Source organism: Hemicordylus capensis, chromosome 2 (assembly GCF_027244095.1).
Source record: "Hemicordylus capensis ecotype Gifberg chromosome 2, rHemCap1.1.pri, whole genome shotgun sequence".
Classification (NCBI taxonomy): domain Eukaryota; kingdom Metazoa; phylum Chordata; class Lepidosauria; order Squamata; family Cordylidae; genus Hemicordylus; species Hemicordylus capensis.
In genome coordinates, this window is record NC_069658.1 from 208,924,950 (window position 1) to 208,937,533 (window position 12,584).

Consider the following 12,584-nt stretch of genomic DNA (forward strand, 5'->3'; position numbering starts at 1 on the left):
GCCGTCCGATTCGGCACGCCTGCTTCGGAAGGAATCGGCGGCGAAGAACCTATCCCCAGATTCTCCGCTAACCAGGCGGAAGAAATGGAGCGTGTTATTAAAATCCCATTAGCACGCATTTTGCATATTCAATATCCAGAATGCTGTCAGAGGAACCCGTGGTGAAGCGCGACCTCATTCACTGCCCCTGCTGGATCGCTAATTTCCTGCCTTGTAGGTACAAGAGAGAAAGCGTGTTAGAATTCCTCGCTGGTGCAAGGACATCGCCGGCCCAGGGGAGCCCGAACACGGCGGCTCCCACAGGCAGGAGATGCCCTTGTACCGGCGAGGAATTCTAACACGATCTTTAACATGCTGCAGCTGGAACAGCGCTAAAAGGCTCCCTAAGCGCCAGGGAAGACACAAGATGCTGAATTACTCTGGATGGTGAGAGGCGGTCCTTAAAGGCCGCTTGGAAAATGCAGCGGGTTCAGGACGCGGCCGCTGAGATGGGCGCAGGATTGCACCGCCGAGGCCATGCCTTGGTGGTGTGAGCTGGGCTGCGCATGGGAACCTAGGAAGCTGCCTGCTGCTGAGCCAGGCGGTTGGGCCACCTGGCCCAGTATTGTCTACCCGAACTGGCAGCAGGTTTCCAAGACGTCAGGCAGGACTCTTTCCCAGCTCTACCTCGCGACACAGCCAGTGACTGAACTTGGGACCTTCTGTATGCAAAGCAGATGCTTGGCCTCTGCACTATGGCCCTATTCGTCCATAATTATGTATACTTTTTATTAAGTATATATAATTATAGAATTATTATAATTACATTATATTTTTGTTGCATAAGAACATCAGAACAGCCCTGCAGGATCAGGCCCAAGGAGGCCCATCTCGTCCAGCATCCTGTTTCCCACAGTGGCCCACCAGATGCTGCTGGAAGCCCACAGACAGGAGTTGAAAGGGGCCTGCCCTCCCTCCTGCTGTTGCTCCCCTGCAACTGGGATTGAGAGGCATCTTTCCTCTGAGGCTGGAGGTGGCCTATAGCCCTCCGACTAGTAGCCATTGATAGACCTCCCCTCCATGAAGTGATCCAAGCCTCTCTTAAAGCCATCCAGGTTGTTGGCTGTCACCACATCTTGTGGCAGAGAATTCCACAAGTGGATTATGTGTTGTATGAAAAAGTACTTCTGTTTGTCAGTCCTAAATTTCCTGGGTGCAGTCCAACGGCATCATTCCGCTTTGCTCCGGACGATTCACAGTTACTGTTCATTACAGGCATCCTTAAAAAGTAGCAGTTTGGTGCAGCACTTAAAAAGGGCTTAACTTTCGGCACTCCCTATGGCAGAAAAGCCTCCCATCTGGGAAAGTTACAGGAGTGACATAGTCACATAAGAACACAGCCCTGTAGGATCAGGCCCAAGCCGGAGGCCCATCTAGTCCAGCATCCAGTTTCGCACAGTGGCCCACCAGATGTCCCTGGAAGCCACAGGCAGGAGTTGAAAGGGGCAGGCCCTCACTCCTGCTGTGACTCCCCTGCAACTGGTCCTCAGAGGCATCCTGCCTTTGAGGCTGGAGGTGGCCCACAGCCCTCCGACTGGTAGCCATTGATAGACTTCTCCTCCGTGAAGTCATCCAAACCTCTTTTAAAGCCATCAAGGCTGTTGGCAGTCACCACATCCTGTGGCAGAGAGTTCCACAAGTGGATCACGCGTTGTGTGAAAAAGTACTTCCATTTGCTGGTCCTAGATTTCCCGGCAATCAATTTCATGGGATGACCCCTGGTTCTAGTGTTATGGGAGAGGGAGAAGAATTTCTCTCTATCCACTTTCTCCACACTATGCATGATTTTATAGACCTCTATCATGTCTCGCAGTCATCTTTTTTTCTAAACTAAAAAGCCCCAGGTGTTGTAGTCTTGCCTCATAAGAAAGGTGCTCTAGGCCTCTGATCATCTTGGTTGCCCTCTTCTGTACCTTTTCCAGTTCTACAATGTCCTTTTTGAGATGTGGTGACCAGAATTGGATGCAGGACTCCAGGTGTGGCCGCACCATAGTTTTGTATAAGGGCATTATAATATTAGCCGTTTTATTTTGAATCCCCTTCCTAATGATCCCTAGCATGGAATTGGCCTTGTTCACAGCTGCCGCACATTGAGTCGACACTTTCAACGAGAAGCTGCCTTCTACTGAGTCAGACCCTTGGTCGTTCTAGCTCAGTATTGTCTACACTGACTGGCAGCAGCAATCCAGGGTTTCAGGCAGGAGCCTCTCCCAGCCTTACCTGGAGATGCTGCCAGGGATTGAACCTGGCACCTTCAAATCCTCTGGCTTCATCCCCAAGAAGGAGTCCCCAAGAAGAAGTCATCCCCAAGAATCCCCAAGAAGAAGTCACCCATCCAAATGAAAACAAAGGCAGTCCCTGCTTAGCAAAGGGGACAATTCATGCTCACTACCTCATTGGAACAAAGGAAGCTGCCGAATACTGAGTCAGACCATTGATCCATCTAGCTCAGTATTGTCTTCACAGACTGGCAGCAGCTTCTCCAAGGTTGCAGGCAGGAATCTCTCTCAGCCCTCTCTTGGAGATGCTGCCAGGGAGGGAACTTGGAACCTTCTCCTTGCAAGCTGGCCGGTGCTCTTCCACTGAGCTATGGCCTCACCCCCTCAGGGGAATCTCTTACAGCACTTACGTCACATGTAATATCTCATTCAAATGCAAACCAGGGCAGACCCTGCTTAGCAAAGGGGGAAATTCATGCTTGCTACCACAAGACCAGCTCTCTTCCATTATGGAGCAATTATCCTTGATTTCAGCATCCAGAGGGGGCGAAACTTCTGGCCTGCCTCTCCCCAGCTCCCTTACCTCTCTTCTTTCCCCTTTATTAGCAACTTTCAGAGAAAGTCACAGGCCAGTTTATAAGGAGGGTAACAGCTCCGCCCTGTGGTTGACACTGAAATTGCAACTGCCCCATACACTATAAAGGGAAATTAATTGACAGCAGGATTCGAACTGTAGACTCTGGCTTTGCTTGCTGCCACTTTCCCAGCTCCCCACACTTCCTGGCTGGCCTTCTAAGGCTTTTCACAGCTGCATGTGTGCCTCAGAACTGACACTGAAGACACTGAAGTGGTGGGTAGCTTCTTCTGCCTTTTAAGATCGACCATCAAAAGTCAAGGATCCAGCAGTCAAGAAATACGCCACAGACTAGCACTTGGTAGGGTTGCCATGAAGGCCTTGGAAAGGAGATTGAGATGCCATGACGTGTCTACACCTACAAACAGAGGCGTATCTAGGGAAAATAGCGCCTAGGGCAAACACTGAAATTGCGCCCCCTGTCCAAGCATCTGACACCCATCTTTCAGATAACTTTACCATAATATCAGCTGAAAAATACAAGTCAAACTCGTTAATCTTTTCATATTTCAAAAACTATTTAGCAGTGGACTTAGCCAGACCAAAAAATGCTGGAAAACTACAAATTTCAGTATGTGGGGGCTCATGAAATACCCAAATACTATGTGGAGGTGTACTTGGAAAACTAAACAGAAGTGCCTGTCTAATTCTCTACTATGCATTGTAGCATCACCATTATATAAGTTTTAAAAATCAATGGAGAATTTGACTTTTCCCAGATACTCTGTAAATAATTAAAGGATATGCAGAGTAAACTGTGTCACTGCTTGGAATATATTCTAGTCTTTCAGAAAGACAGTTAAAATGAGAGAAAGAGAGTAAGAAACTCCCAGTTGGCCTTAATATTAAGGGTTTCACACTGATTCAAAGACAAACTCACGATTAATAGCCATATTATTAAGACATCACATTTAACTCACTTATCACAAGAAGCAAAGTCAGAGCAAATGAATACAATCCTATCTCTTAAGTGTCAGCTCAGTATTCACAAGCCCTGATTCTCTGTACATAGTGCCAATCTGAATATGTGTACAGTGTCTTATTTTATATTATTATTATTTTTTTTTACCCGTAGCCCCTTTGGGGGGTTCCTAAAGGCTGGGGGGGGTTGCAAAGATTCCCCCTCACCCCACTGGCCTCTAGGGCCTCTCAGGGACCATTTGAGCATGTGCAGTGGCCATTTTTTAAAATAATCTTTTTTTTTAAAGGCCACTGAAAACAAAATGGCCACCGCGCATGCTCAAATGCTCAAATGGCCTCTGCAAAGCCTGGCATGACCTAGAGCCTCACAGAGGCCATTTGAGCATGCACGGTGGCCATTTTGTTTTTGGCAGCCTTTTTTTTTTTTTTTAATCAATTTTACAAAATGGTGCCCCCTTCAAGTGGCGCCCGGGGCATGTGCCCTGCCTGCCCTACCCCTAGATACGCCCCTGCCTACAAAGATTAGAATCGTCTGTGGATGATGGTTTTCCCCGTGACACTCTATGGATGCGAAAGCTGGACTTTGAAGAAGCAAGATAGAAAAAGCATTGACACTTTTGAACTTGGGTGCTGGAGAAGACTTTGGAGGAGACCCTGGACAGCCAGGAAAACAAACCAATGGATCCTAGAACAAATCAATCCAGAACTTCCACTCAAGGCACAAATGACCAGGCTCAAACTATCATACTTCGGACACATTATGCGAAGACCCAGCTCCCTTGAGAAGTCCATAATGCAGGGGAAAGTTGAAGGCAGTAGAAGGAGAGGACGACCAACAGTAAGGTGGATGGACTCGATGAAGACAGCAATTGATGCACCACGGAGAGACCTGAAAGGCCAAGTGGAAGACAGATTATCCTGGAGAGCATCTGTGTGGTCGCTAAGAGTCGACTCTGACTTGACGGCTCTTAATCAATCAATCAATCAATCAATCAATCAATCAATCAATCAATCATGTGTGAGCACTGTAAAGTCTTCCCCTTAGTAGATGGGGCCGTACCTCAATGAAAGAGCATCTTCCATTGGAATGGAAGTTTCCAAGTTCCCTCCCTGGCAGCATTTCCAAGATAGGGCTGAGAGGTGGGAGCAGAACGCCTGCAAAGCCGTGCCTCCCACTCCCAACCCCTTCAGGCGCCCCAGAAGGAAACCATAGTCGATAGTATTGAAAGCCTCTGAGAGATCTAGAAGGATCAACAGAGTCACACTGCCCCTGTCGATTCCTAATTGGAGACCATCCAGCAGGCCGACCAAGACCGTCTCAACCCCATAGCCTGCCCGAAAGCCAGCTTGAAATGGGTCCAGATAATCCGCTTCTTCCAAGGCTGCCTGGAGCTGAGACACCACCACCCTCTCGATCACTTTGCCCAACCATGGGAGGTTGGAGATAGGCCTATGATTGCCCAATTCTGAGGGATCCAATGCAGGCCTCTTCAAGAGTGGTCTAATTATCAACTCCCCGAGACAAGGAGGCCTTCTGCCCTCCCCCAGGGAACCATGAATGACCTTAACAAGGCCCTTTTCCAATGACTTCACTGCTAGATCGTACAAGCCATGTTAGGCAAGGGTTGAGAGAACAGGTGGTGAGGCACAGCGTCCCAAGTATCTTGTCCACATCCTTGGGAGTCACAAACTGAAACTGATCCAAATTAGCCACACCAGAGGAGATGCTGGACACCTCCACAGTAGGCTCTGCAGTAACTACAGAGTCTAGTTCAGCTTGACAGGGGCAGCGCCTCGGGAGGTACATAGAACCAGCTTGCCGGGTCCGGTTCGAGGGGGGTTTGTGGAGGTTCTCCCTCCTCCTGCTGACCTTCGAAATCACCCCCTCGGCCAGTTCGGCCGCTCTTTGGTCGCTCCTCGGCATTCACCAGGCAGCCCGGCAGCCATTATGGAGGCCGTGCGCCTGCGGCCACTGGGTGAAGCAGCGAGGGAGAGAAAGAGAAATAAATGCTGCCAGGCAGCAAGCGCTGCCTGAAATGACCAGGGGAGAGCTCACGCAAGGATCTCCGGAACCTGAGCCACGCGTACGGGGTGTCACTAGAGCGGCCTCCGGGTGGGGCCAGACACAGGCTGCCATTCGGTTGGTGCTGCAGCTGCAGCTCAGATACAAGAGGAGAGGAGAGGAGGGCTGGTCTGGTCTTGTGGTCGCAAGCATGACTTGTCCCCTTAGCTAAGCAGGGTCTGCCCTGGTTGCATATGAATGGGAGACTACATGTGTGAGCACCATAAGATAGTCCCCTTAGAGGGTGGAGCCGCTCTGGGAAGAGCATCTCGGTTCCAGGTTCTCTCCCTGGCTTCTCCAAGATCGGGCTGAGAGAGATTCCTGCCTGCAACCTTGGAGAAGCCGCTGCCAGTCTGTGAAGACAATACTGAGCTAGATAGACCAAGGGTCTGACTCAGTACATGGCAGTTTCCTATGTTTCCTATGTTCCTAAGAGATTTTATCTTATGTCTTTCTGGAGAAGGTGACGGGCAGGGTCCATCTTCACTTTATGTCTCAGAGCATACTCCAATCTTGTGGTGCCCGAGTTCAGAGGATTCTTTTCTCCAGGGACCCTGAACCTAATAACTGTCTGAACCTAAACCCTTGGCTTCCAGCACTGGAACCAAACACCTAAACACAAGGAATGACAACCCTTTCAAAAGATGCCATTCAATAATCTGGCATTTTGTTGGCATAAAGAAAACCTTCCAACCTGCCCACCCCCCCCCACCCCGCAAAAAGTCTATACAATAATGACTGACATGATGAGGAAAATTACTAACGTGCAGCAAAAGCACCCAATAATCCTTTGGCAACTAATGAATTTATTGTAGTTTACAGTAAAGTAAAGTTGTGCCGTCAAGTTGGGGTCAACTCCTGGTGACCACAGAGCCCTGTGGTTTTCTTTTGGGTAGAATACAGGAGGGGTTGACCATTGCCATCTCCCGCGCAGTAGGAGATGATGCTTTTGAGCATCTTCCTACATCGCTGCTGCCCTATAGAGGTGTTTCCCATATACCAGCAGAGATTCGAACTGGCAACCTCTTGCTCCCTAGGCAAGTTACTTCCCCTCTGTGTGATTAGCTTAGCGTACAGTAGCATTTTGTTTTATAAATAATAAAATTAGCTTTCATGGATTACAAAGTATTTAAGCAACTGCAAAAGGAATATTGCATTTAATGAAATAGACAGTGGTTCACAAGAGATGATGATGATGATCAGAGGAGAGAGCTGGTCTTGTGGTCGCAAGCATGACATGTCCCCTTTGCTAAGAAGGGTCTGCCCTGGTTGCATATGAATGGGAGACTAGAAGTGTACTGTAAGATCTTCCCCTCAAAGGATGGAGCCACTCTGGGAAGAGCAGAAGAAGAGTCCAAGTTCGCTCGCTGGCAGCATCTCCAAGACAGGGCTGAGACTGAGAGAGATTCCTGCCTGCAACCTTGGAGAAGCCACTGCCCGTCTGTGCAGACAATACTGAGCTAGATGGACCAAGGGTCTGACTCAGTATATGGCAGCTTCCTCTGTTCCTCTGTTTCCATAATGATGATGACAACAATAACATGAGAGAAAAACACACATTAAAGCATAACAGACCCAAAAAGGGGGTGGGTGGGCGGGCAGGGGAGGGACGGGGAGAGAATGGTATCATGGGAGGAAGCATCAGACCATGATTTAGTTTTTGGTGCTGTCTGGGCAACATCATCAGTACAAGATAAATTTTCTTCTCAAATTAAAGCTTCAGTTCCATCCATGATACAAATGGTGGATCCCATTCCGCGCATACATCCTGTTACAATATGCGCAAACCTTTGTGCTGAATGTGTGCCGTTATTTCTAAGAAAGATGAATTCTGTTCCTTCCTGTGCTTGATCGGTCTAAAATGTCACATGCCGGACCAGAAAGGCTGGCCAGGATGCCTGGACTTATTTAAACCGAATTTGGTACAGTTGTAGGGACACACGGGGACACCTCAGCTGTGTAGTTTGTGATGATGTCATCCACCCCAATTCAAGATTTGTTTGTTTGTTTGTTTGTTTAACATATTTGTATACCACCCAAAATGCAAGTCTCTGGGTGTTTTATGACAAAACAATAAAAACAACAAATAAAAAGGTTAAAACATTACAACTATTTAAAATTTAAAACGTTAAAACTATTTAAAATCATCAGACGATTAAAACAGTATCTAATTAAAAGCCTGGGTGAACAAATGCATCCTGACTGCCTTTTTTAAAGTTGTCAAGAGATGGGGAGGCTTTTATTTCAGCAGCGAGTGCATTCCAAAGTCCAGGGGCAGCAATGGAGAAGGCCCGTCCCTGAGTAGCCACCAACGAGCTGGTGGCAACTGCAGACGGACCTCTCCAGATGATCTCCATGGGCGGTGGGGTTCATAGCAAAGAAGACATTCTCTTAAATACCCAGGGCCCAAGCTGCTTGGGGCTTTATAGGTTATAACCAAAACCTTGTACTCTGCCCGGAAACTTATCAGCAACCAATGTAGATCTTTTAAGATAGGAGTGATGTGGTCTCTCCGAGATGACCCGGAGACCAACCTGGCTGCCGCATTCTGGACCAACTGCAGTTTCCGGACTACGTACAAAGACAAGGCAGCCCCACATAGAGCGCATTGCAGTAGTCAAGTCTGGAGGTGACCAGCAGATGTACTACTGTTCTGAGGTCAAGATGGTAGACATGTGAACGCTTGTGGTGGAAAGTGGGAACTGATTTCCCACTTTGTTACAGTTATAGGGACCCCTCAATGGCATAGTTTGTGATGATGCCATCCATCCAAACAAAATGGCGGATGTGGTGTTTTTGGTGAATCCATTCCTTGATCCAGACCAGCTTTTGAATGGGTTTAGTGACTTGTATTCTAGTCCTGGAGTAGAGGCAGGGCTAACAAACAGCCAGCAGCAAGAGCAAGGAAAAGCCGTCTGCATTTGCCTCTCAGTACATCGTGTCTATTTCATTAAACTGTTAATATTCCTGAGTTCACTCCACTGCCTTATCCTTGCATGCCACAACTCTTTTGTTTGGATTCTATAGTGGACATTTGAGGCGCAAATGGGCTCATTTGTGAAGATGGTAATTATCAATTAAGATCATAGTAAAAGGAAAGTAGGCAGTTTAGTTCTTACCAGAACTTCTTGTTATTTTATAAAGAGGGTGGTAGTTGGGATTTTTTTTTTAACACCATTGGTGAATATGTGTTTGATTATGTATTTTAAATTTCTTTTACGCACAGCAATATTGCTAGTTCTTTTTTAGGAAAAGCTGTAAAGGTTATTTAAAAATTGTAAGGCTTTAAGGTGTCACACGATCCTTAGTTGTTTCTGACACTGCATTATCATACTATTTCTGAGAAAGACAGGTGCTTTTCCTTCATGTGACTGATAAAAAATGTTAAATAGTAGACCAGAACGACTGACAATTATTTTTATTTTATAAGAAGAGTAATTAATTTTTTTAAAATATCATCAGAGAATACAGATATTAGACCTCATAATGATCTATTCAATTATATAGTTTAATCCTTTTTTTATGCAGGATGAGCTGAATCTTTATTATTAATATCAGTTGTTTCCTCTCATTTTTGGGGGGGGGGGGAGAGATGTAAAGGTTCTAATCTAAAACAATCTTAGTCTTCACGAGGATGCTGCCACACGACGACGACTCTGGGCGGCTGTTTCTCACGCACGCGGAGCTGTCTCGTGTCTAGCATCCTTTGGCGGATTCATTGCCTTCGCGTGCGAGGAAGGCGCGTCACGAGGCGCGGGCTCCACGAGGGGGCGAGAGAGAGCTGGCCTTGGAGCCCCCACACTTTTCGAGCTAGAGGTCACGAGATGCTGTGGCGCTCTCCGGGCGTGGCGCTGCCGCCGGGTCTTCTTCTGGGCTGAGCATCCCCCCAAGGAGCGCGGTGGGGCGGGGTGGGGGGGGGACAGGCCGCCCGGAGGGGAGTCATCATCGCGGCAGCCGCGGAAGAGGTCGCTGCTTGGCAGAGCCTCCTCCGAGCGGTCCTCGCAGCCGGCTCGGAGACAGAAGAGGTGGCGGCTGCTGCTTCTGCTTCTCCTCCTCCTCTCCCTGCCTCAGAGAGATGATGCCTCTCCCGCTTGGGCAAGGGAGGCGGAGGAGGAGGAGGCGGTGAGACAAAGGCGGCCGCCGGAGCCGAGCCCGGACTGCATCTGGCGGCGGCGAAGGGAGCCTCCCGGCTGGGTCTCCCCGCCTCGGCAGGAGGCGCGTCGCTGTCCAGCGGCGGCGGCGGCGGCGGCGAAGAAGCCGAGCAGGAAGGGCCGTCCTCGCGTTGGGGGCGCCCTTGCTCGGCTGGGGAGCAGCCCCCCCCCCGCCCCCCAATCTTGGCAAGCGGGCGGAGGAAGAGGAGCCGGCTGGCTGGGGGACAGCGACGCGGGGGAGGGCCGCGAAGCCTCCTCTGCGGGGCTGGTTTTCCCGACGCAGCGGCCAGGTGGAGCGAGCGAGCGAGCGCCCGGCGGAGAGGCGGACTGACTCCGGAGGGGAACCCGCACTCCCGAGAGAGCGAGCGGCGGCGGCGGCAGCAGCAGCAGGAGCCCTCCTCCTCCTCCTCTTCTTCCTCCTCCTCCTCCTCCAGCCAGTCTGCCTGGCCAAGGGGCCTCTGCCAAGCCACCTGGGGGCTGCAGCAGCAGCATGCCGTGAACTTGCCGGCGGCCAGAGGGGAGCGGGCAGCCCAGCCCAGGCCGGCAGCAGCTCCCCCTCGGAGGAGGCGCGGCGGGTGTGAGCCGCTGGTCCTGAGCCTCCTCCTCCTCCTCCTCCTCCGGGGCTCGCTCTGTGGGCGCGGACAGACTCCCTTCCGGGCCGGCTGGGATGTGCCACTGCTGAGAGAGAGGCCAGGAGGACCAGCCTGCCTGCCCGCCGCCGCCGCTGCCGGCCTCCTTCCCTGAAGCGACGCGCCTCCTCCTCATCCCCGAGGATGCCCGCCACCTCCAAGCCGCCTCCGGGGGACGAATACTGGATCGAGGGCTCCCGGCGGGACTCCACGCTGCAAGATTTCTACCTCATGGGCCCGGAGCTGGGCAGGTAGGAGACCGAGAGGCCAAGCTAGGACTCTTCGCGACACACTAGTGAATTTCCTCGGGCCTACATTCACCGCGCGGCGCCTGGAAGGTGTGCGCCGTGCTTTACAGAGGCGGAGAGGGCAGGTCCCTGCCCCGAGGGGGTGTACAATGGGCGGCTTTTAATCTAGAATTCCACACAGGGGAGGGAAACTGAGGCAGCCGGACATGCGTTTATTTCAACTTCAAGCGTGGGCATAGCTGATGGGGGGCATTCTGATAGGGGGCTGGCCCCTTGATGGCTAGTCCAAGCCCCTCTCCCAAGGCTGGCTCAGCTTTTCTTTAGGAAAACATGGAGATGCAAGGAGCGGCAAGCAGACAGGAGATGAATGGGGATGTGACTCGGCCTTCGGCATGGATGACCAGGCCGTTCAACCCGGCTTCCCCACCTCCACACACCCCCTTAGGAAAATCTGGACCACAGACCAGACGTAGTTGCGGCCCTCTGTGCCAGAAACCTCAGCTCCAGCACAGCCCCTGGTCCCTGGCGCCTCTCCCTGGGAAATCACTAGGGCTACGTGCACATTGAGTGGCACATGCCTGCACAGCTTGTGTTCAGAGACGATTGATCTGCACACATCTCCTGTTATTCACAGATTGTGCTGGGGGGGGGGGGAGAGAGAGAGAGAGCACACGTGCAGTCTTGGCCCTCCATCTGAGGGCTCCAGGTTTACCCAGGTTCGTTTTCGAAATGAACCCCTCTCTGGTCATTTGCACACACACACACAACACAGTGCATGTGTGACATCACGTGAAAATAGCCCCTTTTGTCAAATTAACTGCTAACATTGTTCTTGTTCTAGGTCAGCATGGAGCCAGCGTGATGTAGTGGTTAGAGTGCTGGACTAGGACCGGGGAGACCCGAGTTCAAATCCCCATTCAGCCATGATACTAGCTGGGTGACTCTGGGCCAATCACTTCTCTCTCGGCCTAGCCTACTTCACAGGGTTGTTGTGAAAGAGAAACTCAAGTATGTAGTACACTGCTCTGGGCTCCTGGGAGGAAGAGCAGGCTATAAATGTAATAATAATAATATTTTGGTCTTTTTCTGCCACAGCCTTTCAATTTCAATTTGTCCAAATACAAAGATCTACAAATTGAAATTGAAAGGCTGTGGCAGAAAAAGACCAGAATCATCCCAGTGGTCATTGGCGCCCTGGGTGCAGTTCCCAAAGACCTTGAAGAGCACCTCAACACCATCAGGGCCACAGAAATCACCACCAGCCTATTACAAAAAGCAGCTTTGCTGGGAACAGCCTCTATTCTGCGACGATATCTATAACCATTGACAATAAAATTCTGGCATCCCAGGTCCTTGGGAAGGACTCGATGTCTGGATAAAACAAACCAGTCAATAACACCTGTCTGACTGTGTAAAATAATAATAATAATAATAATAAATTAATAGTAGGTCCCCCTCCCTCCCACAAGGCTTTTAAAAAGCTGTAACCTTTGGCACACTCACAAGGGAGTAAATGCTCACTGTAAGCAGCAGGCTGGCACTAGCCATCGCTCACTGGAAGAGCATTGACTTCCCATGTCGAAGGCCCCAGGTTCAATCTCTGACTGGGGAAGACTCCTCCTGCCTAAAACCCTGGAGAGTTGCTGCCAGACAGAGCAGACCATACCAAGCTAGATGGACC

The 12,584-nt window shown here is 50.3% G+C and overlaps 1 protein-coding gene across 1 annotated transcript in view; it reads left to right on the top strand.

Annotated features, from left to right (window-relative positions):
• Nucleotides 1-10,773: 10,773 nt before the first annotated feature.
• LOC128342354 (calcium/calmodulin-dependent protein kinase type IV-like) overlaps nt 10,774-12,584 on the top strand; it is a 46,665-nt gene continuing 44,854 nt past the window's right edge. Inside the window, exon 1 of the mRNA XM_053289583.1 lies at nt 10,774-10,906. Within this exon, the coding sequence (XP_053145558.1) occupies nt 10,800-10,906 (107 nt within the window). The 5' untranslated portion in view covers nt 10,774-10,799. The remainder of the gene's footprint in view (nt 10,907-12,584) is intronic.